Below are 27,623 nucleotides of genomic sequence, written 5' to 3'. Positions count from 1 at the left end.
TCCCGCAGACACAAGTCATCTGTCTTTTCCCCCAATCCCACCACATCCAGTAGGCTTCTCTGGGGACCCTGTAGTCATTAGGTCCTGCCAGCCTAAAAGATCTTGTCAAGCTTTATTTGCCATGGTCATATTATGAAAATAGGGACTTTTTTTTTCTTTCCTCTCCAAATATAAAATGATGTTTTACTGGTTAATGTAAATTTTCAGTCAATGCCTACCCCTACCCCAGATATTCTGAATTACTCCCCCAGCGAGATGTCTTCCCTACCCTTGATTGAAAAACTGCAGCAAAACATCCCTCATTGATTCAGTAAACATCCATGTGGCCCCCGTGGTGGAAAGCATCGTGCCGAGCACTGGACACACAAATTATAGAAGTGTGTTATGATCACCCCCTTGTCTGTACTAGCTAGGAAAATGCAGGGAAGGCTCCTGCCAAACTGTTTAACTGACATAACTGTGGACGCTGGCATTAGAGGAACAGATGGAGATTTTCCCTTAGCACCTTATGTAATTTTAAAGTGATAAGGTTTGGGGTGTTTTTGACTCTCTTAGTATTTTTAAAGTAAGACATTTCTTAGTGGTTCATTGGTGAGTCTTCTTTCCCTAAAAGACTGGGAGCCCTTAGGGGGCAAGGAAGGGTGTGAGTCATTTTTAAGTCTTTAGCTTTCCGCCAGGGCCTGACACACACAGGAGGCCCGGAAATGTCTGTGAAATGACTACAGGGTAGAGCTGAGCGGGTATGGGAGGGAGAATCGGCGGTGGCACAGGACACAGGCTGAGAGGGGTCGTGCCCAAGGGTGAGACAGCTGTGGCTGCAGTAGGCAGCGAAAGCAGGAGGAATGTGGTACCCATTGCAGCTGGTCGGCACGGTGCCTGGAACGCTGGTGGTACGGGATAAACATTGGTCTATTGGTCTGTTAGGGAGATGAGGTCACAGGGTAACAGAACTCCCAGAAAACAAACGTGGCCCAGCTTCGCGATAGCAGAAAGCAGACCTGAGCAGATGGGAGCTGGGGCGGGAGGAGTGAGAGGAAGGGGTTTGGCAGGGCAGGTTGGAGGAGACCTTGAGAATCCGAGTTCCAGCAGGACAGCAGGTGGTAGAGGACCAGCCTGCTGCAGCCCTTGGCTTGCAAGGAACTTGAAAGAGGTGGTTCTAGCAGTGTATGAATGGAAGGAAGGCCTGATGCTCCCAAGGGATGATGGTCTGGTTGGTCTGAACTAGGCTGCTCTGTCCCTCCTCCCTCCCTGGAGTCTTTGTTCCTTCCACAGATACTTCCTTAGCCATATTCGGACACAGTGATGGCGATTAGGGCCAGAAGGAAAGGAAAGGGCTGGGGGCCTCCAGAGAAGGCAAGAGACAAGAACTCAAACCGGCTGTTGAGGGGGAAATCATGGAAGACTTCCTGGAGGTGCGGACTCCCAAGCCGAGGCTTAAAGGCTGAAGAGAAGCTGTCCAGGTAAAAGGGAGGGAGCTGACTTCCAGATAGACAGGAAAATAGGAACAGGTGCAGCAATCTTGAGACCTAGGGAGGAGCCCTGGGCATTGGGGTTGCTCTATTAAGAGCTGTATATACTGAGAGGTGACCCCTGCTATTGGGATCTCTGGTGGCCAGGGTGGGGAAAGGTGGGAAGATGGCTAAAGGTAGCAGCCCTGGATCATGTGGTTAGAGCCCAGACCTGGTTCCCAGACTGCTCTGCCACTTGTGCTCATGGGGTAATCTTACCTAGGATGAGGATTTGTAGATTCAAGGAGATCACCATTAGAACAGTGCCTGGTACAAAGGCAGCACCTGCCAGACTCTGGTTACAATTACCGTGGCGAGCCAAGCACCACAAGGCTAAGTTTGGAAGAGCCATCACACTGCCTTTGGCTCAGGTTGTGCTCTCGAGGTCCTGGGATCAAATCCTGCATCTGGCTCCCCACAGGGAGCCTGTTTCTCCCTCTGCCTGTGTCTCTGCCTCTCTCTGTGTGTCTCTCATGAATAAGTAAATAAAATCTTAAAAAAAAAAAAAAGATTTTGGAAGAGCCATTACAGAGCAGTAGGTACAGATTGCTCTGTGTGTCTCTGCAGAACCAGGCCCAGAGGCAGGAACCTCTAAGGAGGCAGACACCAGCTCAGGGTTAAGGACAGTCTCAGTCTCAGTGGAAGCGCTGGTCAGTAGTGGAATGGGCCCATCCGAAGCTGAACTCTGTCAAGGGACAACCTTGTGGGCACTGGGCATCTTCTCTGGGTAGACAGCATCTGACCCTGAGGTTCCATGGAAGGCAGCGGATAGAGAGAAAGAACAGCAATCTAAAGAGCAGTCATTGTGGGAAGCACAAGACTAAGGGAAGACTTTCACTGTCCTGGAACAAAGACTCCCACAGAGTCAAATGCTTAGGGAACTCCAGGAAGATAGCACAAATGGGTGACAGGGACAAGTGTGGACCGAGTGGAGACAGCAGACCCATCAGGAGGGGAGCTCCTACTCGGTTCTGCCAGCTATCCTTACAGGAAATTTGTTGGCCACTATCAGGGTTGAATTGGATCTCCCAAAAAGATCTGTTGGAAGTCCTAACCCCTGGTGACTGTAAATTCATGACCATATTTGGAAACATGGTCTTTGCAGATGTAGTCAAGTTAGATGAGGTCATTAGGATGGGCCCTATTCCAATGACTGGTGTCCTTATAAAAAGAAGAGGAAATATTATCATGGGGACAGACAGGCACAGAGAGAAGATGGCCACATGACCATGGAGGCAGATTGGAGTGATCCAGTTACAAGAATGCCAAGGATTTCTGGCACTTCCAGAAGCTAGAAGAAACAAGAGATTCTCCCTAGAGCCACCCATTTCGTGGGGCTCTTTCGTGGCAGCCCTGGGAAATGGATACAGCCACTAACTCATGATTCAGTGTATGCCAGAAGTTTCCAGAATGGCCAGAGTGGAGGCAGCGTTCCCTGACCCAGAGGCCACAGGCCCCTTTTCTGAAAGAGCATCTCTCACTAGGTACGCCAGGGCACATGTTATAGGTCACTAGCTCAGAGTCTCAGCCTTTTCTTTTGCACCCACATGGGCACTATTCCATGGAGGTGACTCCTCGTTTCCTCAGCTGTAAACTGAGGATAATGTGCCAACCTCCCAGGTGGCTGGGAACCCTCAGCGAGATACACAGAAAGCACCAGGCTCTCCACCACACAGAGGATGTCCTCAATCTGAGCCTCACTTTACCTCACTGAGACGGGTGACAGCATCCCCCAAGGCTTTCAAGGGTTGCTGGGAGCTGCCTGGCACATGAGCAGTGGTCAGAAACGTCCACTCGGACCAGTCAGCCCCCGCACACCGGGCTTCTGTGGGCCCTCCACTGGAGGGCGTGTGCCCCCCAGGGCTGCCCTTACCTGTGCTGTGAGCTGGATGGGCTGGGACAGGGTGAGCTGTGGGGTCCCAGGGGGTTGGCTGGCAGGTTGTGGTGGTGGCAGGTCGCCTCCCCCAGAGGAGGCTGGGGGCTGCGAGGTCGAGGAGGAGGCAGAGGAGGAAGAGGAGGAGGAAGAGGAGGAGGAGGTGGAGGAGGCGGCGGCGGCTGCGGCGGCACTGGATTGCTGCACGGCGGCGGCCAGGAGCTGGGCCTGCGCTTGCTGCAGGAGGAGCTGCTGCTGTGCTGGCATCAGCGCCGTGAGCTGTGGGGGGCGCAGGGTGGCAGGGCCAGAGGAGGGACAGAGGGAGGAGCAGAGAAGGCAGACAGGGGTTAGTGCCCGAGCCAAGCAGGTTAGATGGCAAGTCTTCCAGGAGGACCGAGTTGGGCAGGAGGCAGGTGTGAGAGAGTAGCTGAGGCCCTGGTGGGACACCCCCTGGTCCTGTAACAGATGGGAGGTGGCTGGTCTATGCCCACATCCCCATCCTTGCCCAAGTACTTACCCCGGCTAGCTGGCTGCCCGTCAACATGAGTTGGGCCTGGGGCAGATGCGGCTGAGCCGGCTGGGGGGGCGGGGGTGCTGCCGGGGCTGAGTCGCCACTGGGGTCTTCAGCCTTGATCTGGGGGGGAGAGAGGCAGGGTCCGGGACCCCAGAATGTTAAGTGGAGGCCAGAGAGAATGCCCACCTGTGAACCAAAGAGAGGGCATGTGTGTGGCAACAGCAGCCTTGGGCTGGAATAGGAGGAGCGCACTGGGGTACAGAGGCAAGACCCTGCACTGACTGGCCAGGATCTTAGGCCACTCCTCTGGCCTCAGGTTCCTCATCAATCAGTAGTAGAGCTAACACATCCCCTGCACCCAAACTCCTTACAGGAGAGGGGCACCTTTGAAGAGCAGTTTCCCCCTCTGGGAGGTGTGTCAGTTTCCCCATCTGTAAAATGGGAAATGTGCCAGTAGGGGGCTCATGACATCCAATAATAGAATTCTAGGTCCCCATTGGTCATCGGCTTTAGCCGGAGGTGCATCTCTCATTAATGGAGTAAGGCTTCATTGGAAGAAAGGGCCTTAGGTTATTAAAAAAAAATATATATATATATATATATATATATAAATATATATATATATTTTATATATACATGGATTTGGAATTCAAATGAGTATAGAAACAGACAGACAGTACAAACGGGTGAGATGGGCAGAAGAGGAAGGCTAAGCTTGCCCATCTCCTCCTCTGTTCCCACCAATCACCCATTACAAAATCTAAAGCAAGGGACACCTGGGTGGCTCAGTGGTTGAGCGTCTGCCTCTGGCTCAGGTTGTGATCCCAGGGTCCTGGGAGCCAGTCCTGCATCAGGCACCTTGCAGGGAGCCTGCTTCTCCCTCTGCCTATGTCTCTGCCTCTCTCTGTGTGTCTCTCATGAATGAATGAATAAATAAATAAATAAATAAATAAATAAATAAATAAATAAATAAACTCATTACAAAAATCTAAAGCAATAACAAAAAGCAATCTTAAAAAACAAAAACAAAAACATTGGCAGGACCAGTAAAGCACATATGTAGGCCAGATGTGGTCCAGATGCTGCCAGCCTTCAGTCTCTGCCCCAGAAGTGCGCTGAGCCCCTCCTCATCTCTCTGTGTAGGATGTAGAGGCATCTCACACCAAACACATAGGCCAGACCAGCACAGAGCAGTCCTGGCCTTCCTACTCGCCTAGACAGAAAGGCCAGACCACAGCGGGCTTGCCTGGGAGGTCAGGTGGTAAAGGAGATGTCAGGGTGGGAGGAGGAGGCATGGCTTGAAGAATCACACGCTCAGGGCCAGAGGGGACACTGCATTTTGCAGAGATCCCAGCAGCATTTTGCAAAAGGGGGTCCAGAGAGGGAAAGCAACTTGTGCAAGGTGACACAGCAGCTTGGCGGGGTGTGGCATTCTGAATTTCAGAGTGAGATGAACAGAGGCCTGGAAAAAGCCAGATAACAGAGGGTGAGGGGTATGCCCCCCGGGTATGGATACAGATGTCAGAAAGTCTAAGGGGTACAGGAATGCAGCAACCCCTGGTGGGGAATCAAGGGCCTCTGGAAGTTTGGTTGTGTTCTGTGTCATGATCTAGTGGTGCTGGCAACACGGGTATTCAGTTTGTGAAAATCCACAGAGCCATACACTGAGGATCTCTGTGTGTGTCATATTTTAATTAAAAGTTAAAGAAACTTCCCTTCTCACATCCAACAACACGGTGAGGATGTTAGTCCTCTTTCAGGTTTCTTTCATCCTTTCTGCTCTTGAGAAAGCCTCCCTTAGCTGCTAAGATGGCTCTAATGCCTCACCCCCAACACTGCTCATCTGACTTTTAAACAAATGAAGGAAAAGCCTCAGGCTTAGACTCGTCAGCAAGCAAGAGTCCCTGGGTACATTTTAAGAATCATTGTGTTGGGGTGCCTGGCTGGCTCAGTCAGTGCAGCACCGACGCTTGATCTCGGGGTTGTGAGATCGAGCCCCACGTTGAATGTGGAGATTACTTTAAAAAAAATCATTGTATTTATTTCCATGGCAAGAGATTCTGATTTTCCACTCGTGAAATTTCCATTTAAAAAACATTTATTTGAGCTGTTGAAAAAGCAAGCCAGTTCATGAGCTGAAAATTGTTGAAGCTGATTGATGCGTACCTGGGGGCTTATTTTCATGATACTCTTTTTTTCTCCTTTTGTATCTGCTTCACATTTTCCATAATAAAATGTTTTTTAAAATGAAGCCAATTAACACAAGTGCAATGTAAGTAGTTGTACGTGGTGGTGCGTGAATGTGTCTGAAATCATGATGGGAGCACGTAAATCATTGCAGTCGGGTAAAAGAAAGGCACCCAGTGAACAGGACGAGGTGTGGACAAAGGCCCGGAGTCAGAGGTCAACACCCTCTCTGCCTCGGGCTTTCCTGAGGAACGGGGGTCCAGGCCAGGGAAGGGTAGGGAGAACCCCTCCTTCTCAGGGCACCCCTCCACCCCCACCCTGGCTTCCTCACAGAGAAGCAGGGCTGCTGTGACATAGCTGAGGAGGGAGATGGTCAGGGCGATGGACACGTGCTCCTCTCCAAGGGCTAAGGCCAGAACTGCACCTGAGATTGGAGGGAAGGAGGCCAGAGCCAGAGCCCTTCTTTCTCCCCTGGGCCCGGCCTACTCACTCAGCACAAGACACCCACCCACGAAGCTGCACAGGGTACCTCAGAAGCCCCGGGACCTGATAGCCCCCCGTGTTAGAGAAGAGGAAGCTGAGAAGCCCAGTGGAGGTAGGGGTGGTTTTCCCAAGGTTACAGAATAGTTTCCTACCCCAACCCCAACCCTCACCCAGGACCCCTCCGCCCCTGCCCTGCCCTCCGCCCTCAGGCCTCTGGACCCACCAGGCTGGGGCCTGGAGGCCCAAACCCCAGACACCTCAGGAAGCCCAGCAGTGCCCAGAAGCGGGCAGGGCCCCTCTGGATTAGGAATTTGTTCTTTCTGGCCACTTCCAGCCTCCTCATCATCCTCAGCCATCCTTATTGGGTCTGTCCCCCCGCCCCTGTGCCCCCCTCATCGGCTGGCCCCTGGGTATGTGTGTTGGGGGGCTGGGGGTGGGGCAGGCCCCTGTCAGGGAAGTTGGGATGGGGGCGGGGCCCTCAGCTTCCTGTTGTTCATCGCCCTGGGGCTCTGGGGGGGATTTCCCTGGCCACCCCCACCCCCCCAGGGAAGGGGAAGGAGCCTGGGTGAGTCACAGGCCTGGGGCGGGAGCCGAGTGTGAGAAGGGGCGGGAGGAGCCTTGTCACCAAGGTATCAGGGCTCTGTGCACCCCCTTCAGGCCCAGGGCCCACAGGAGCATGCGGGACCCTCTCACAGATGCAAACCCATCACAGGACACCCTCCTCGTCCCCCTGCCCAGGCTGTTCTGATAAATGCTTACCTTGGTGCTGGGGCCAGTTGGGGACACGGAGAACGGGGAGGTCTTATTCTGGGGGTTCTGGGGAGAAAAAGGGTGGGGAATGGGAAGAGTGAGCTGAAGCAGCTTCTGGCACCCCACCCCTCCCCCATAGGGGCGCCCTCTGTCCCTTCTCCCCCTCCCCACCCCTCCTGCTCCACCACTCCCGCCTGACCTGATGGTTAGTGTCTGGTCCATTTCTTTCAGTGTCTGCAATGAGAGGGAAACAGTGAGTTGTCACCTGTGCCCCCCATATGCCCGCAGCTCCCCCATCACACAGGCCCTCTTCCCTCCCTGCTCCCCTACCCACCCACCTGTGTGCTCTGACGGGGAGTCCAGACCTTGCTTCTCGGCCTCCAGGGGCTTAGACATTCTTATTTCTGGGGACAGAAGAGGGATGTAAGTGGGGTGAGGGAAGCTGGTGGGGGGGGCTCTTGGACTCTCCTCCAGCACTACCCCGGCCTCTCTCCAAATCCCTCTGCACCCCCTGCCACCTCGTAAACGCCTCTTTCCAGGGGATACGTCCTTCTTACTGCGCCTCTGGCAAGACAAGAAGGGGCCTTCAGGCCTTGGGAGTCTTGCCTGGTCCCTTTTACCCCTGCAGAAGGTGGCACAGAGAGGGGGGTGTGGGAGGTAGCCAGTGGTCGTGAGAAGACATCAGTGCCCAGGAGGAGGTGGGTGATGTTCCACAGGAGCGAGTCAGCCTTGGGCCTCCTCCTGAGGCGCACCCGTCCTGCCTCACCAGGTTTCGGGTGAGACATGTTTTCCACTCTGAGTGGAGCCTGGGGGTGTGAAGGGCTGCAGCATCCCCAAAGGAGTGAGTCTTCTGATCTCTGCGTGGGATTCGGCACCCTCGGCCCTTCCCCCAGCCCGCAATGTTCCTGTCCACACCTGACTCCCACCCGGCCCCCCAGCCTCCCTTCTCATATCCAGCACACAGGCCCAGCCAGCAGCCCCACCCGGAACTGGGAACTCCGACCTCAACACCATCCGGCTCTGCCCCTGACCAGGCCCTCAGACTCACTCCTAGGCCTCACCTAGGACTTCCGCCTTGAATCCCAACTGCACGCCCAAATCCAACCTGCATGCCCCACCCTACAAACATGATCCCATTCCATAGTCTCGTAAACCCAGGAAATGAGGGGAGGTGGCAAACAGCAAGCTGGCACCAGGACACGAAGCAACGCTCTCTCCTCACAACACTCTGATGCTGATAATGGAAAGGTGAGTGTGCTTACCGGTGCTGAGCACAGCGTTAAGTATGATTCAGAGCTTAGTGCTAATATTACCCCCATTTTACAGAGGAGTAAACTGAGGACCCAAAAGCACAGAGAGACAGCAGAGGTGCCCTGATTAGACACCTGTCTTCATGACTCCAGGGTTCCCGCTTCTAATCAGGACTGCTACGGTCTAGTGGACCCCTGCTGTGACTTCCACCCACCTCATCTCCAGCTGTCACCCCTACTCAAGTTCACCCTGAGGCCAACTCGAGCCCAACCCCTTCTGGTCCTAGACCCCACACAAACCCTGGCTTCCACCCTACCCATTCTCAGTCCCCTGATCCACCTGAATCCCAGCTCCCATCCAGATGTTACAAGTCCTTCATCTGACCTTGACTCTCAGTTTGGCCTCCGACTTTACTCATAACCCTGACTCTGACCCGAAGGTCTCCCCCACAACTCACTCTACATCCCTGCTTAAATCGCAATGCCCTATCAAAGGGGCTGTCCAAATCAAGCGTGTTCTGTGCCCAAGATATTTAAAGAAGGTCAGCTAAAGAGAGCTAGGACGTCCTCAGCAACTGGGGGGGAAAATGTCCAGGAATTTTGCAATTGAGGGTTACTCGACATGAAACACCACTCGGGTTTAAAATTCCTGATTAAAAAGCCAGTTCACACACTGCTCATGGGAGTGTAAATCGATACAAGCACAATCCAGGAAAGCTGAAGAGGTACCCCCTCCCCAGGACCCAGCACATCCGCTCGGCTTGCTCCGCTCAAGTCGGCTCAAGCGTCCCCAGGAGACAGAGGAACGTCCCGCCCACCATGGAACCAAGTCCATGGACATATGTGCTCTTTCGAAATGGCCCCCAAGGCCGATCAGTGGATCGACACAATGTGGTACGTCCATACACTGAAACACCCCACAGCAAGAGAAGAAACAAACCCCTGCCTCACACCCACCACTAAATCTTGCAGGCACGACACCAAGGGAAAGACATCACACACAAGCGGACAGATGGTAGGATTCCAATTACAGGAAGCTCAGAAACAGGCAAGATGATATCTGATGATCAAGGTGAGATTATGGGTAACTTTCAGGGGTCGTTGATGGGGAAAGAGCGTGAGGAGGCCTGCAGGGGGAGGGAAATGTTCTGTATCATGATCTGCTTGGTGGCTATGTGGTTCCACACACAGGTAAAAATTCATCAAGCAGCACCCTTAAAATTTGAGCACTTTGCTGTTGGTATGCTATGTTTCCACATTTAAAAAAGAAGAAAAAATTAAAAGCTAAACAAGAAAAAAAGCCAGTACATAGTACTATTAAGCATAGACTGGTGAGAAGATAGCGTGGGGAACAGATGGTCAGGATGCTTTGGGAGCTCGTGTCCTGTTTCCAGGCACTTGGATGGCAGTGAGTGGCCAATGATCTTGAGAAACTCAGGGGGACAGACCAGGTGCTGGTGCCAGGTGACAGACCCCACTCCTGACTTTGGGACACCAAAGGCAGGGGTCCTGCTTAATCCTACCTCTAAATGGCCCAGAACTTGGCCCAGCTCCTGACAACCACTAATGCTGGCGTGGTCCTGCATTCCACCCCTGCTAGCATCCCTGAGACCCCTGCCCCAACCCTGTCCCCAGCCCCTACTTCCCACCTGTGTCCATCTGGCCCCAAGGAGATCCTTCCCACAACTTGGCCCTGAACCTTTCCACGGCTCCCCATCTCCCCCACGTAAAGCCCCGATAGCGTTTTTAAAGAGGTTTAAGTTAAATGAGACCATTAGGGTGGGCCTTAATCCAATATGACTGGTGTCCTAATAAGAGGAGGAAATTGGGACAGAGACACACAGAGAAAAGACCACGTGAAGACACAGGGAAGAAGTCGGCCATCCCAAGCTGAGCAGAGAAGCCTCTGCAGAAACCAACCCCACTGCCACCTTGATCTTGGACTTCTAGCTTGCAGATTTCAAGAAAATTAATTTCTGTTGTTTAAGCCACCCAGTGTACAGCACTTTGTTAGGGCTGCCCTGGGAAAATAATACAGCTTCCCACGACCGTGCCGAGCCCTGAGCCCACAGGGCCATGGCCTTCTGTGTCCCTGTCCTTTCCCACCAGACCGGGGGGCAGGCATGCTCTGACTCACTGCTGGGTCCCTGGCATCACCCAGCTCAGAATAGGTGGTAAATGTCGGCAGAATGTCCCTCCCCGCAGCTTTCTCTCTTTCCTTGCCCCTGCCTCCATCCTGCTGTCTCTCTGCCATTTAACACAGTTTCCTGAGTCCTTGGCGTGGGCTGGTCCCTCTGCCTGGAAGGCTGTCCCCCACGCTGTCCACCTGGCGACCTCCTGCTCATCCTTCAGGACCTAGCACAGGCTCTGTCCTCTCTGGCGGTGGCTCCCTCCACCCCAGTTCCCACTGGCCGAGCATCTCCCCTTGTGACTGTCCTAGATGGGGTCCTGCCCAGCCCAGGACATGTGGGTCGGGTGAACATGGGTACCCCGCGGACTTTGCCTCCACTCTTCTCCCACATGGCGACCTTTTCTTCTCCACTTGCAAACTCCTGCTCCTCTTTATGATCCCAGCTCACACATCACCTCCTCTGTGAGGTCCTCCCTGACTCCTCGGGTGGTCAGTGTCTCTCTCATCTGCGAACCCCCCTGCCCCTGCCCCTTAACACACCCTGTCTCCCTGGACAGTGGCCTCCCCCTGCCCCAGACTGTGAGCTCCTCAGAGCCCACACTGGTGTCATAACAGCACTGGCTGGGACTGTGCCTTTGGAATAAAGCAATGCACACAAGAGTTTCAGACGGATCAGGACCCAGTTTTGTCCCAGACAAGCTTCTCTCTCTGCTGCCACCGGCCACCATGACCTTGAGCCACAACTCCAGCCCAAAGCTTTAAGGTTCTCTGTAGGGATAGTGGCTGAGGAGGCAAAGGCGGCATGAGAGGAAATCTCCAAACTCTTTCCCTTGTTCTCCCTAATTCTTTCACCCATCCCGACTCACACACAGCCCAGGCACCCCTACAGCAGCATTTGGCTGGGCTGACGGCAAACTCGCCAGTGTTGCCCTTGGCCCAAGCTCATCCTGCTTTCTTTCCTCCTCCTCCATCAGAACCCAGCCTGAGAAAAGAATCAAATTATCCCCACCAAGGATGAACAGGGAACTCCATTTCCACCGCAGATCCAAAGCCAAACGATGCCCTAACACTTGAGGGTGTTGGCAATCCCCTTAGGAGGCTGGCCCAGGTGCCTGTCCTGCAGCTGTCAGCCTTGGCCCAGGACCCTCTCTCTCTTGACTCGAGAAAAATAAGGACACCTATTCCCACCCAGACACTCTGCTTTCACAGGGACAAGGTGAGACCGGGACATCTGGATTTTGCAAAGCCCCACCCCCACCCCCCACCAGGTGATCCTAATATGCTCTGGCTCCCTGGTGCCTTCTGAAGCCGTCTCAAAGCCTCCTTCACACAGAAAGGCTGCTTGGTTATATGACCTTAGTCACCCTCCTTCTCCCATCCCAGGCAGTGCATTAACTCGTTAGAGGACCAGGCAGGAGAAAGCAATGCAGAATTCTACTGGGCCCCTTGTATCCCACCACCCTGGAGTGAGACACACCCAGGGCTACCCACACCCTTGGGGTCACACTCGCTTGCCCCACTGCCTCAGGCCTGGGACTCTGGGTCCCCTCCGCCCTCCCCACCTCTCCCTTGCCCCTCCCTCCCCGGACTTTCACTTCTCCTCTGCATTTCCCCCAGCCGGTTTTAGCAGACTTGGGCCAGCTTCTCGTTAGCACTTACCGAAAATGGGGCTAAATATAGAGGGCCCAAGGGCTGCCCCTCACCCCTCCTGGCCCCTCTTAGCCTGTCCCCTGGGTCTCCTGCCTTCAGAGCTGACTTCAATCAAGGCTGTGGCCTGGGAGCCCCTGTGGGCAGGGTTCTCATTGCCGGGAACCTCTGTGGGCCCAGCTGGCCCGGTCCCTGCGTCCCTAGGAGCAGCACCTCACACCCCCACTACCCCACATCTGTCCCTGGGTGGCCTCAAGGGAGCGAACACTTCTGAGCTGTCAGGAGGGAGGGATGGAGATAGTAGGCAGCAGACACAACAAGAGAGGGTGGCCCCACAGCTGTGCTGACAACAGGCTGCTACTTCACACACACACCACAGCCTCAGCCAGGCAGGGCCCCAGACAAGGACAGAGACCATGCAAACACCACGGGGACAGGTGTGCACAGATCCCAGGCAGAGAAGACATACACCCAGACACAATGGCATGGGTAGATATGCAAAACACACACCCAGACATGTAATGCACACCTGTGCTTACACACACACACACACACATCCCGAATCATGGCCCAGAGTGACTCACAGACAGATATACATGTACACACATACACTCAGATCACTCAGACACATACACATGCACACACACCTGAGTCACTCACAGACAGAAATACAGATAGATACAGATGTACATACACATATACACTCAGGTCGCTCAGACACAACTGAAACATGCACACACATGCGCGCATACACACACCTAGAGTTACTCAGATGCACACAGATGTGAACACACACATCCAGAGTCACTCACAGACAGATACACAGATGGACACAGATATGCAGACACACACATACCTAGGCAACTCAGATATACACACACGTGTGCACACTCCCACACCCAGAATCAGCTCATCCTGGGAGATGGCCAGGGTGGACCCCTAAGCCTAATTCACAGGTGTGGAGCTGAGCCCAGGCAGGATGAGTGATCTGCCTGAGACCATGCAGTGTATTCATTCACATCCAGGCAGGGAACCCAGGTGGGCCTTGCAGGCACCGCAGTTATGTGCAAAATACCCAGTAAGGGGTCTAACTCAGCACCCAGCATGTACAAGGTTCCCATTCAACCCCAGGTAGGGACGAGTCCATGGTGGAGCATATGGCATGCATGTGCAGACACCCGGGATCTCTGTGTCTACACTGTATGTGCGCACACGCATATACAATTGCATGTACAGTCACCGCAACAAATAATCACGTGCCATCCCGCAAGTAGCCTTCCCTCCATCTCAATCCCCTCCTTTACCTCCTTTGCCTTGCTCATACCATTCATCCTTCACATCTCAGCCCAGATGTCCCCTCCTCCAGGAAGCCCTCTGTGACACCCTTCTGGCTCAACTGGGCAAATCTTCTGGGCTCCCATAGCTCCCCATGTCTCCAGCATCCAAGCCCTGACCCCTCTGCCTGTGCTTCCTCCACTGTCTGGCAACACGTCTGTCTCCCCCACTGGGAGCTCCAGGACAGCCCCAAAGCTGCCTTTTTCAGTTCTATTTCCAACACCTAGCAAGGAACTGCTCAATAAATATATGTTTTTGAAAGATCCCAGGGATGCCTGCGCACACAGATGCACATAGGATGGCACAGGTCCAACCAGGACTTGTCCCTGCAGACTCTCACGAGTGTGACATAGACCAACACTCACACCTATATGGCCACAAATGAAACAATCATGCAGTATTGATGCTTGCTGTCTTCCAGGCAGTGTTAAACATTTACACACATTACCTCATTTAACTGTCCCATCAGTACTGCTGGGAGATAACTATCATTATGCAGAAGTAGACACATTTTGCCAAATGAGCCAACAAATACAAATCATCTTGTGTGGTGCCTGGCACACAACAGTCACTCAGTCAACCATCATATAATAAATTTTCAGGCAGTGATACATGTCATAAAAGAAAGACAAAGCAGGGCAAGGTGATGACCAAGAATGGCGGGACTGGTTGCCAGTCCAGACAGGGAGGTCAGGGAAGGCCTCCCTGAGGAGGTGACATCTGAGACAAATGAAGTGAGGCTGTGAGCCAAGAGATCATTGCCAAGGCTAGCCCACAATGCCACACACAACAGCCCTTCACACACAGACACATGACAGTCACACTCAGAGGACTCAGAACTGCCACTCACATTCACACACACAGAAACTCACGTACACTGTAAAGTCCTGCAACTCAGGGTTCCCACCACCCTGTAGCCCCCACCCAAGAAGCCCACCCACTGGTCCTCCATATAAGAGCCTGCTACAGGCACTGGGCTCCATCCTCACCACCCCCACCCCCAGAGCCCTCAGAACACTGCAGCAGAGATGGGGGGGGGATCAAAAGCCCCCAGGTGTCTGGAGTGAAGAGAAGAGGGAAGAGGAGTTGAGGGTGGGGACCTAGGGTGGGAAAAGGGGAGTTGCTGAGGTTCAGAGCCAAAGTTAGAGGAGACAGCTAAGGAGGAAGGGCAGGGCAGGCAGCAGGCGCTGGCCCCAGGCCCCTTACCTGGAGCCCCCATGCTGGAGTGAACCATGCTGCCCGCCCCGTGGGGCCGGGGGAACAACTGTGTCATCTCCCCGCCCTCTCTGGGGGCCAAGCCCTCTCAGCCGGAAGTCACCCAGGGAGGAAACCACAGGGTCCGCCCCCTTCAGAAGGGAAAATACTCTGGCCCAAAGGCCCACCTCAGGAGGCGGTGGACCCCAAATCATGTGTATGTTGGGGAAGTGGGGGTAGTGAGGCACAGGGCAAATAGGCTGGAGGAGCTGACTCCTCCAGCTGAGTCTCCAGGAGGTGCCTGCCACAGCTGCCCCAGCCCTCCAGCTGCTTCCACCAAGGCAAACACATCTGGAACAGGGCATGTGGGTCTGGGAGAGAGGGTGGGCCCATTACAACAACGGCAATAATCCCAAACACTGGCTAGAAGCGTTTTTGGGGGGTGGAGGGGTTTTCCCAATGCCAAGCTTGACAGACACCATCTCTTGAGGCGATTGGTACTTGCCCCATTTTACAGACGAAAAGACTGAGGACCAGAGAGCCGAGGTAGCCTTCCCCAAGGCCCAGAGCCCAAAAGCAGGCCCAGAGCCCCAAAGCGTTGAAGCCAAGAAGCACAGCAGGAGACATTTGCGGTCCTGCAAGGCTGTGGGAAGGGAGGTACTCAGCCATGCACCTGTCAGCAGGTGAGGCTTCCGTCCACTGAGAGGAAGCCGAGCCCGTGGGCAGTGGCAGCGCGGGCGACGGGGCGGGGCCTTGGCCCGCAGTGGCAAGACGCCTGCCTGCCGGGGGTGGGGGGGTGGCAAATGCGGGTGCCTGAGGTGGTTCCGGCAAGGGGAGCCCGGGGACCCCGGACTGCCCGCTGGCCCTTCTCCGAACTGCGCTCCGGGCCCAGCGTTTCCCTCCGCGCCCGCCAGAGGGCGGCAGCGCCCAGCCAATAGGCCGGAGGGCGGGGCCGGCTGCGGAGGAGGAAGCCCCTCCCTCCGCTCCCCTCCCCGTCCCCCCCGCCCCGCCCCCGCGCGCACACCTGCGAGGGTCACACAAAGGCGCGGGACTCCCAGCGCACGGCGGCGCAGACAAAGGCGCGGCCAAGCCCGCTGCCCCCTTCCTTTGCCCGCGCCCGGTGCGAGGCTGCCAGGCCACCTGGCTCCTCCGAGCAGCCCGCTGCCGCCCTAGGCCCCGCAGGACTCAAGGCGCCCCACGCCGGCGGGACCGCTCAACCACAAGCGCGCACACGGATGCCTGGACTCACCCAGACAGACACATACACTCAAGTGTTTATACATATGGGCCCCAGCACTTCACACACACGTGTGCACACGCAGTCACATGGGAACCCTCTATGTGCCCAGGGTCCAAGACCAACCCTCCCTATCCACCATCCCTAACTCCTGTGTACAGAACCCCCTCCGCTCCCTCAGTGGGCACAAGGGCACATCTACACAGGTGTGTCCAGGCACGCCTCCTGGCCCTGTGGGCCATGCTCACACCCATGCACCTTCAGGCAGGATATAACACACAGGCAGACCTTCATGAGTGCCCTTCCTTCTGCACACAAGACCCTGTGAACCCAGACCCTCCCAGGCAGGCAGACCCACTCACTGGGGATGACCAGCAGTTTTTACATCTGTACACAGAGGGGACAGTTCCCAGCTATCTACACACCACAACATCCCATACCTCCAGAGACCACATAGCATTAACCCAGCTTCAACTCAGACCTCCTGCCTCCGGGTCCACCACCCCACCCCCCACCCCCATCTCTCTTTCAGATGCAGGGTGTCTGTACATGAGGGCCTTCGGACAGCAGTCTTGTGGCAGTGAGTACTGGAGCCTTGTCTTGAAGCTATAGGTTCTGTTTCGATTTAGGATATATGTTTTGAGGGGCTTGGAAATAAGGGTCGTAAGGACATTGGGGGGAGGGGCCAGAACCCTACCAAGCCACCCCCATGCTCCACTATGGACATAGTCAATGTCATCTATATCAGATATGCATTTTTGGACATGACTGGGTGTCAGCCCCTTATGGTGAGCATGAACAGAAGCACCACCCATTCCTGGCGCTGCCAGACTGTAGATCTGTAGCTGAGTGGGGGAGCCAGGCAAGGCCTCAGGTGCTCTCCCAAGGGATGAAAATACTCTATACCTCTTGGCCCCCAGGCTGAATCCCTGAGCTAGAGTCAGGGATTTGAAGGAGAATGGGTCTGAGACGTCTGCCTGCTGGGAGAAGACAGAGGAACAGAGTTCAGGACCACCAGGGGCCTAGCAGCCAGCAATGGGAGGCCCAGGCTGGGCAAATAGTGGCCTCTCAGTCAGGGAAGAGGCCTCAAGCCATGTTGAGCAAGGCAGGTAGGACATAGGAGCTGGGGAGCAGTGGGGGGCCTCTCGGGGTGCAGGGAGCCTGGGAGGGAGGCAGCGCAGGGGAGGCCAGGCTGGGCTCAGGGCTGAGCGGTAATTAAAGGAGACGTAGGGGGCTCCCCAGGGCCAGCGGGGCTGGTAACTGACACGCGGGCCCCATTGCTCTGCTCATATTTCTCACCGGATCGATACGTTTGACTCCCGACAAGACAATAATCGCTTGTACGCGGCCGGCGAGTCGATCAAATACATTATTAGAGCGAGGTCCCCCGGGGGCCCGGCGGGGAGCGGTGGGGGGGAGCAGCCAGCCCACCGGGGACAGCAGAGCGGGATTCTTCACCCCTCAGGGCCCCCAGCCATGGCCTCTTCCTCTCTGTTGCCCCTGGGGACCCTCTCTGTGGCTTGGTTCCCTGGCTTCTTTCGGGATTCCCGTTGTCTCTGGCGACCTCTCCACTCAGCCCCCCACATGTCCTTGCTCTGCGTGGGGACCCAAGGGGTCTTTCTCCACAAGTGCTGCTTCATCTGTAGGGCTGAACTTGTGGGAGCTCAGAGAGGCCCCTCAGACCCCCCAGCTTGGCAGTAGATAGGGACACAGGGCTGCAGGCCACACTGAGTCAACAGCTGGGCCAAGAGATGAACTGGTGATTCATTGATACCAGCACTTACTCAACACATCAGCCTTCAGCACAGAATAGGCCGGGCATCGTCTTGGTGGGTATGGCAGGGGGGTGCAGGGGTGGGGGGCAGTCAGGGAAAACCGGCTTAGGAACCCAAACTCATAGGAAAACAGGATGAGGAGTAGCAGACAGACACAGAGACAGAGAGATGTCTGGCTAGTCCTACTGCAAGGCTGTGTCATCTTCCAGTGGGCCCTGGATACTCTCAAACCAAACCTAGCCTTGGCCTGCCCAGGGCACTGCCTGCCCACCTCTTCCCCCACCTTCCTGGTTTCTGGGCTTAAGCCTTCACTTCCTGTTTACACACCTGCTTCAGCCTCCGCCCTGCCCTCAAAACTGCTTCTTCAGTGGCCCTAAGTCAAGGTCAAGCTGCAACCACCCCATGATCTGCCTAAGAACACCCAGCATCCAGGGACTTAAAAATATTTCTTCTTTACCATCATCATCATCACCACCAGCAGCAGCAGCAGCAATTGTCTACTCTGTGCTAGTTGAGCCAATACATTATTTCTAATTTTCATGACAATCTGAGAAAATAAGGTCTATTATCATCCCCATGTTACTGATGAATTGGAGCTCAGAGAGGTGAAGTCACTTGCCCCACGTCACACAGCATATGAATGGTGGAGTCAGGATTGAAACTCAGACCAGTCCTCTGCATAGCTTGTTCTCTCTCTACTGCACCGTGGGTCTCCTTTGAGCTTTGAAATGCTCCCTATCCTCCAGCAGACAGCAGGGAAGTCTGCTCAGGAACAGCAAATCTCACAGTCCACAGGCCCACTCCCGCAGCCCTGAGTCTGGATATTCAGCAATACAGTGGACTCTCTCTGCCTTATCAATTCTCGGCGGAAGGTAGGCCAACCCTTCCATTGCTTTTGATTCAGATGTTTCCTGTGTCCCCTGGTGCCACACCCTGGGCTGGGGTCTGAGGGCCTAGAGATGAGCTGGGCTGAACCCTGCCTGATGACCTGATGGAAGACAGAAGGTGGGCAGTGTGGTATGGAAGGCTTTGTGAGGAGGTGGCGTTTTCATGGCAGTCCGGAGCTATTCGTGAGGCAAAGGATGTGGGGAAGTGCACTGCAAACAACAGGAACAGAAGAGGTAGGAAGGGAGGCGTGTATGGCTTGGTACAGGGCAAACGAGGTGGATATAGGAGACTGAGGTGGAGAGGCAGAGCAGACCCCAGGGCCTTGCAGGCCAAGTAAGCATTTTGGATTTTACTGCAAGCACAGCAGGATGCCACTGGGAAGGTCTCAAGCGGAGAAGTGATGTGATTCTGTGAATGTTTTTGTAGACAATACGGGGTGCTGTGGGAGGCCAGTGAAGGGCCACAGTGTGAGGGAGGTCAGCTGTGAGAAATGCGTGGTTTCTACATGAGATGGAGGGGATGGTGGCTGGGACCAGGGTGGTGGCGGGGGTGGGGTGGGGAGGAACACGTGTCCCTAGGAGCAATTTTGACAGTAGACTCAACAGGATTGGTGATTTGCTGAAGGTGGGAGTTGGGGGAGGAGTCAAGAATGAAGCCCAGGAACACAGAAGTACCTCTGTTGCCATCGAAAGGTTGAAGAGAAGGGAGACCTCAAGCTAGGATGAGAAAGATCCAGGCAAGGTGCCATACAATGCCTCGAGGCTGGATTTGATGTTATAGGTGGGAGATTTTTGAGCAGGGACAGTGTGTGCAAGAGACATTCCATGGCATGAGGATAGGCTAGTGGGTGGAATCTGGAGTCAGGATGAGTAGAGAGGAGGCTGGGACAATAGGTGAGATGACAGGGAGATTGGGGCCATGTGGGTCCACCTTCATGGGAAATTCTTTTTTTTTTTTTCCTTCACGGGAAATTCTACAGGACTCTAGCGGGCCTGCAGGTGGATGACTGGTCACATGGCTGGGTAAACACTGAGACCATCATCAGTGGACAGTGGGAAGGAAAGCAGGCTGGGAGAAGACGCTCGGGTCAGTGCTGGGGGTGAGGTCAGGAAGAGGCCTCTCGGAAGCAGCAAGGTCTATGGACCAGGAAGCCAACAGATGCTTAATAAATTCACATGGACACAGCATGCCTCGATGTACCACCCTCAACTTCATGACACCAATTACCCAAAACCTGCCAGAATTATCAAGAGTTTACCTCAAGTCAGAAGAAATCGAGCACTGTGATATGACTTAAAGAAGACAAGTCATAAGACCAAGCAGATCCCCATTCTGAACTGGCCACGTGGTGACCAAGGGCAGCCCTTTGCATGCTCTGGGCCTCAGTTTCCCTGTCTCTAGGTGGGAAGTGGGCTGGAGGAGCTCACAAAGGCTTTTTTCAGCTCTAACAGTCTGTGCTTGAATGAAACAAGAATGGGCAAGATAGTCTGATGAATAAACGCTGTAAGACAAATACAAGGAGAGAAAGGGGATGTATTACAGGCTTAATCTAAGTAGGACTGGCTAAGGATACTAAGGGCTCCACTGACTCCTCACCTCTTATTAGGGACTTTTGTTATGACTATTTTATTTTATTATTTGTTAAGATTTTATTTATTTATCTGACACGGAGAGAGAGCAAAATCAGGGGGAGCAGCAGGCAAAGAGAGAGGGAGAAAGCACTCTCCACCAAGCAGAGAGCCCAACGCAGGGCTCGATCCCAGAACCCTGGGATCATGACCTGAGCTGAATGCAGACGCTTAACTGACTGAGCCATCCAGGCATGTTATCCCCATTTTAAAGAAATGAGGGAAAGTGAGGGCTGTGTTCACAGCTAAGCTGAGGTACACCCACAGCCTTTCTGACCCCAAAGTCTGTGCCCAAACTGCTGTGCTGGGCTCACTGCTCCTCTTGGCTAGTGTGTGTGTAGATCCTCTGAGAACAGGGTCCATGGCATCCATCAACACATACCCACCAGGGCCGCCAAGGAAGCTAAAGAAGCAGATGCCTGGCCCCTTCCCCTGACAAGGCACCGCCCCATGCTGTCCATACCAATCCAGCCCAGACTTCCCACTTTTCCAGCAAGCCTGCAGGCTCAAGACCACCGCTGTCCCACAAGCAGGGAGGGAGCTGTCCAAAGGCTGAAGCGCAGGGACCATCGTCCTTGGTCTGGAAGCTTTCTAGTACCTCCCTTCTGCCTCTGGGATAAGCCCAGTGCCTGCACCATCACGGCCTCCTAGGCCCAGCAGGACTTCACTTCATGTCTCCCCACAGAAAGCACCGCCCACCAGCCCCACTGGTGGAAGCTGAGTCTGTCGTCCCCACCTCGGGGCCTTTGACCCTGCTTACCCCTCTCTGAGAATGCTGTTCCCATCACTTCCCATTCCTCTTGTCCTTGAGAACCCAACTCAAAGGCTGCTTCCTCTGAAAGATCTTCCCTTAGTCTCTCTCCACTCTCACCGGTTTCATTTTCTTCGTAGTACTCTCTGGAACTCAGTTATCATCAGCTTGTTTTACTGTCTGGATCCCCCTCTGAAATGGAAGCTCTCTGAAAACTGGTGGGGTTGTGGGGTTTTTTTTGTTGTTGTTGTTGTTGTTGTTTGGTTGGTTTTTTTTTTTTTTGGTCTATTCCCAGGACCTAAAATAGTGCCTGGCACACAGCAGGTGTCCAACTATCTCTGTTGAATGAGTAAATCCCTTGGGGCTCCCAGAGCCCACAGAATGAAGTCCAAGGCTGGCTCTCCAAGCCCAAGTGGGTGAGGGCCTCTGCCAATCTGTGCAGCCACTTTGCCCTTAGAGCTCACCTTCTTCCTCTGGTCAGCACCTTGGATTCCCCTATGTGCCCAGCCTTCTTGCCTCCTTTGTCAGCCTCGGCTCAAATCCCCACCCCCACCCCCCAGAAGCCATCTCTGACTCCACCAGAGGCCCAATTAATAGTAATGACCTGGTCTTTCCACAGTCCAGGCAGCATTCTGGGCTTTAGCACCAGTGGTCCTGCATTGCAATTACTTCCCATTCAGGCTGCCCCACAGGGCAGGGCTTGAGGGCAAGGCAGGGTCCGATTCATTACTGTGGAGTCAGAGCCCAGCACTGGGCCTGCAGACAGCCGGGGCTTCAGGAATGTTTGTTGCATTAGGGCACCCACCCTGCAGACTGTTATTATCTGTACAGCCTATACAAGCACTGGTTTGGGAGTCAGATGTATGAAGATCTACAAACTAGTCCTTCCATTCACTTGCTATTTAACTCTGGGCAGTGAATTCACCGCTCTGAGCCTCAGGCTCCACCTCTGTGAAATGGGGGCAGTACCATGGGCTGACAGGAACGTCATTAATTGTAAATGTAATATTTGCCACCATGCACACAGAGTTCAGAAAGTTCACAAAGTGTTCATCACATCAAGGTTTAAAATACACATGATAAGATGAGCACTGGGTGTTATACTATATGTTGGCAAATTGGATTTAAATAAATTTTTTAAAAGATTTTATTTGTTTATTCATGAGAGACACACACAGAGAGAGAGAGAGAGAGAGAGAAAGAGGCAGAGACACAGGCAGGGGGAGAAGCAGGCTCCATGTAAGGAGCCTGATGTGGGACTCGATCCCGGGACTCCACGATCATGCCCTGGGCCAAAGGCAGGTGCTAAACTGCTGAGCCACCCACAGATCCCCTGATTGAAATGAAATTTAAAACACCTTGTTTTATTTTTTTAAAAACACCTTGTTTTTTTAAAAAAATTAGGGATGCCTGGGTGGCTCAGTGGTTGGGCACCTGCCTTCAGCTCAGGTCGTGATCCCAGGATCCGGGATTGAGTCCTACAGCAGGCTCCCTGCGAGGAGCCTGCTTCTCCCTCTGCCTATGTCTCTGCCTCTCTTTCCCAGTATGTGTCTCTCATGAATAAATAAATAAATCTTTTTTTAAAAAAAAAGCTTAGAAATAGAGGAAAATTAAAAACAACCCAGATGCCACCAGTAGGACATGGTTAAGTGATTTATAGTATATTCATCCTCAGTATGTGTCAGGAAAGACATGAAAGACAGATCTACAGATGTGAACATGGAAAGTTCTCCAAGCCACTGCTGAGTGAAATAGCAAGTTGCAGAAGGATTTATACAATTTAATATCATCTATGTAAAACATCTACAAACAACGCCATACATTTTCTGTGAGTGCGCAGGTGCCGATAAATGCAGAGGCAAAGGTCTGAAGATAACTGACTAATGACCCCTACCTTTGGTGAGGGGACCAGACTGGGGAAGCAGAGAGTTTTTAACCTTTTCTGTTATGGTTTTGGGTTTTTTTATTTTTTTAAAGATTTTTAAAATTTATTCATTAGAGAGAGAGAGAGAGAGAGAGAGAGAGAAACAGACATAGGCAGAGGGAGAAGCAGGCTTCAAGCAGGGAACCTGACATGGGACTCGATCCCGGGTCTCCAGGATTACACCCTGGGCTGAACGCAGCGCTAAACCGCTGAGCCACCTGGGCTGCCCGGTTTTGGTATTTATAATGAGATCGTATTCATTTTTTGAATTAAAATTAGACTCCACTAAATGAGACATAGGTGGCTAACTACAAAGGAAAAAGCAAAGAAATGATTATCCCCAAAGTGAGGACAGGGGTTACTTCCAGCAGGGGTGAGGTGACAGGTGTGTAGAAGGGACATGCAGGGGTGGGGGCTGCTGGATGCTTGTGGCCTTCTTCATCCTGACCTAAGTGGACAGCACAGATGTTCACTGTATAAAGATTGATTAAGCTGTACATTTATGACTTGTCCACATGACTGTGCTTCCTGCGGGCAGGGGCCAATTTGTACACGTCGCGGTATCGTCTGGGCCCCATCCACTCCTAATTCACTGCACAGAAGCAGACCTTCACAGAAGTCTTTGTTCAGTAGGGTGCGCCCCATAGCTGCGAGTGCTCCAAGGGACCAAGCCGCTGTCCAGGGTCCTAACGTCCCACGCCTGGGAGGCCTCGAGAGGCTGGCCAAATCAATATGCCAGCTTCAAGACTCCTTATCCTAACTAGCACCCCTCAACCCTGCCGTGTGACCGACCCCAGCTCGCCTCTAGCTCATCACCTCCCATTATGCGCCAGCCATCACTCACTTCCTCCTTGCTAGCTTTCTTTTCCTTCAACCCAAGCCCAAGCTCTGCTGTGCCTCAGGACCTATGCTCACACTCGCCTCCTGTCTGGTGCCACCTTGCCCCAGATGTTCTATGCTGCATTCCCTCACTCATCCCAGGATTCCACTTATATGTCTTCAACACAGAGAGGTCTTGGTCATCTTGCCTCACATTAGCCTTTCCGCTCCTCATTTCTATCCTCTTCCAGCACTTCTCACTACTTAACATTCAGGTTTTTGAGGGTTATGTGGTTGTTTATAATCTGCCCCCCCCAACTTGGGTTTTCTCAATGCCAGGAGGACAGGGAGCATAGTATGTCTCTCCTGTTCTGTTTTATCCTGCTTTTTAAAAGGGCTTCTGGTGCCCAAAATTGCATTCATCATAAGACTTGTTTACCACATACTCCCATTGTTGGCTGGGCAAACCCCTGGCCATTATTTATTTGCTTATTTTATTTATTTTAAATAATATGCTCATGTGAACCTGCCACTCAATGTTCAAGTTGGAACCATGGAAATAATCACTCTGACTCTTGTAGGACTTGTTTACGCTATGTCCCCAGCTCCTGTCATATAGGAGGCAATTAGTAGCTATTTACTTAAGAATAAGCTAAGGGAGGGGGGGCACCTTGATGGCTCAGTTGGTTAAGCATCTGCCTCCAGCTCAAGCCTTATGCTTAGGTCATGATCCCAGGGTCCTCCCTCTGCCCCTCATCCTGCTCATTCTCTCTCTCTCTCTCTGTCTCTTTCTCTCTCCCTCTCTCCTCTCTCTCTCTCTCTCTCTCTGTCTCTCAAATAAATAAATAAAATATTTAAACACACACAGAATAATAAGCTAAGGGACACTGACCTGCATACATGAAAAGGGAGCTAAATGGGAGTGCCTGCCTGGCCTCCCAGAAGGCGGATGGCGGTGGAGAAAGAATCAAAGGCCAGGCCCTCCACTAAGCTCCCTTGTCCTTCCTGGTGCTCCCAGCCTCTGCTCAGCCTGGCCCAAGGCCTCTTCTGTACAATTCCACTCTATACCTTCACAGAGGCCCCACTGTGCCAGCCAGACCCCGTGCCAGGACTGAGGACACCAAGCCCACCAGCCTGGGACTCACCCTTGAGGGATTCTCAAACCACTATGTCCCGGGCCCCCTGGCTGTCTACTGTTACCATGAGCTACAGTAAAAGCAGCCAGCCAGCTCCTGTTCTGTACTGGCATGTGCTCTGTGCAATCCTCGCATCATCTTCTGGCATCTTCCCAGTGAGCCAATAAAGCAGGTGCTATTCCTTTCACCCCCTTCCAGAGGAGCACCCTAAAGTAGGCCAGAGTGGGTAGAGACTTACCCAGACCAGGAAGGGGGCAGGGTGATTCCAGAGCACGGCTCTCCTTACCACCCGGCATGCTGCTGTGCCAGCTTCTCCCCTCAGAGGTCCACAGGATCCTGGGCCTCCTGCATTTCTGCAAAAGCAACTGAGCACGGTGGGAAAGGTGTCCATTCTAGAGTCACCTCACAGGTGGTAAGGTCCCAGTGGCAGGATTCAGTGAGGCCTGGGCAGGGGTGTCACTTGGACCAGGTACCCCATCCACAAAGGGCCTCACTGAACAAGACTTTTTACTTTATGGTTGGGCACCACTGCCAGACCACACCACCTGGGGGACACTCTGCATTTTGTTTTACTTAAATAGTTCAATACATGACCTGGCAAATACTAGTTATTTCGCATTTTGTTGTTGTTGTTGAGAGTACAAGTCTATAACTCCATTTTTTGTTCCTTTTTCCTTTATTCTTAGCATACTGGGAAGCTCAAAAAGTATAAGCAGGTCTTGGGGTTCTCTCAGCCTCTATGGAGCTTGCTGAGTCCTTGCTGTGTGACTGCAAGCAAGCCACCCAACCTCTCTGAGCCTCTCCACAAAGAAACAAGATGGCCTCTGAGGGTCTTTCTAAAACTTAATCAGGCTGTCACTCCTTTGCTTAAGACTTCAGGGGCTTCCCCGCATTGGGGGAAATAACCCAAACCCCTTAACCCAGGCCACGACATCCTGTGCAATCTGGCTCCTGCCTACATCTCTCATCTCTTCCCCTAACACTGTTCCAAGCCACATCCACAGAGGGCCCTGCCTGCAAGAGGTGTTCCACAAACATTTATTTGGAGGTGTTTAACTTGATGAAATCGGGTAGGCCCACATTTTATGAGACAGTCCCTGCCTCTGTGGAAGCAAACTCTGAGCTCTGGACACTTGAAGGAAAAGTGAAGGATTGGGACACCTGAGTGGCTCAGAGGTTGAGCATCTATCTGCCTTTGGCTCAGATCGTGGTTCCGGGGTCCGAAATTTTAAATAAAATCTAAAAAGAGTGTCTATTCTTTCTTTTGAAAACAAGTGAAGGATCAAGGAAGATGTGTAGAGTTGTTTTTTTTTTAAGATTTTATTCATTTATTCATGAGAGACACACAGAAAGAGAGAGGCAGAGACACAGAGAGAGAGAGAGGCAGAGACACAGGCAGAGGGAGAAGCAGGCTCCATGCAGGGAGCCCGATGTGGGATTCGATTCCGGGTCTCCAGGATCATGCCCTGGGCTGAAGGCGGTGCTAAACCACTGAGCCACCCAGGCTGCCCCAGATGTGTAGGTTTTTGGTGTGATAACCATTTACTGAGATGGGACAAGTTCCTAGAGGAGCTCAGGGACAAGGAATCCAGAGTTCTGCTTTAGACAGTAAAAGGAGGTACCCTGCACCCACTGGTTAGAAACACTTTCCATGCATTTTCTCATTGAATATTGTCATCGAGTGGTTCTATAAGAGGACCATTGTCAACATGCCCATTTTACGGATGAAGAAACTGATGTGCAACAAGGTGGAATCATTTGCCTGAGCTGACACAGATGGAACCAGGGTCGGCATCCAGGGTCCATGCCGCCATCCACCTGTTCTACCTCTCCCCAGACCTTTGTCCACTTCTTCCCTTTGGCTTGGGCCTGGGCTTGCTGTCTGAGACATCCACGTGCCTCCTGTCCCTGTCCCGGCTACAGCCTCCTGCCAACAGGAGTCATTTGCTAAGAGTGTTTACGTTGGTTGCCTCCCCGAGTCACAGCGACATTGGGGTGTACACTGTTCCCAGGGGCCCGGTATATTCCCCAAGTTCACACAGCAAGGCCAGCTGTGAGGAGCACAAACACCTTCGGACCGACTAGCCCCCTGCACCACCTCACTCGGAGCTCGCCTCCTCCCTGGAGTATCCTAAGGAAGGCCTCTCGGTCACCTTCATGCAGGACCTCTATCTGGCAGTGAACTTCTCCCTAGCGCCCAAAAGACCAGGCACTTTGAGGTTTGTGTAGAAAACACTAAAATAGATGCAACCCAAGATTCTGCCTCCCAGAGGCTGGCCCTGGCCTCCTTGAGAAAAAGCAGCATCCGTCCTGGTGAGAGGAAAGGCTCAGGTGCGTGCAGGCTCAGACCCTCACTCTGCCCGACCAGCCGTGTGAACTTGGATCGGCAGCTCCGCTATTGAAGCCTCAGTATGAGCACCATCTCTAAAGCCCCCTCTGATTCCTCTACACCCCCAGGCTGGGACCCCCCCCTTCCAGCTCTCACCCTGCAGGTCTCCATGCTGCCATGCCTAATCCCCATAGTCTCCTCTCACCCTGGCGCCTCAAGAGGGTCTTTCTAAAACTTAATCAGGCTGTCACTCCCTTGCTTAAG

At 53.3% G+C, this 27,623-nt stretch overlaps 1 protein-coding gene across 16 annotated transcripts in view; it reads right to left on the bottom strand.

Annotated features, from left to right (window-relative positions):
* POU2F2 (POU class 2 homeobox 2) overlaps positions 1-27,623 on the bottom strand; it is a 95,474-nt gene that overhangs the window by 21,377 nt on the left and 46,474 nt on the right. For 4 of the 16 annotated variants that reach the window (XM_077850360.1, XM_077850367.1, XM_077850381.1 and 1 more), the window contains exons 1-5: positions 14,885-15,014; positions 7,654-7,719; positions 7,515-7,549; positions 7,325-7,381; positions 3,899-4,015 (exon numbers count right to left, since the gene is read on the bottom strand). In XM_077850360.1, the coding sequence (XP_077706486.1) occupies positions 3,899-4,015; positions 7,325-7,381; positions 7,515-7,549; positions 7,654-7,719; positions 14,885-14,951 (342 nt within the window). In that variant the 5' untranslated portion in view covers positions 14,952-15,014. Of the gene's footprint in view, positions 1-3,381; positions 3,661-3,898; positions 4,082-7,324; positions 7,382-7,514; positions 7,550-7,653; positions 7,720-11,054; positions 11,140-14,884; positions 15,015-27,623 lie in introns of those variants that run through there. The other 12 variants (XM_077850308.1, XM_077850319.1, XM_077850365.1 and 9 more) reach the window with 6 other exon arrangements.

The sequence above is a fragment of the Canis aureus genome, chromosome 1 (assembly GCF_053574225.1).
Source record: "Canis aureus isolate CA01 chromosome 1, VMU_Caureus_v.1.0, whole genome shotgun sequence".
Classification (NCBI taxonomy): domain Eukaryota; kingdom Metazoa; phylum Chordata; class Mammalia; order Carnivora; family Canidae; genus Canis; species Canis aureus.
This window is presented reverse-complemented; position numbering and strand designations above follow the sequence as displayed.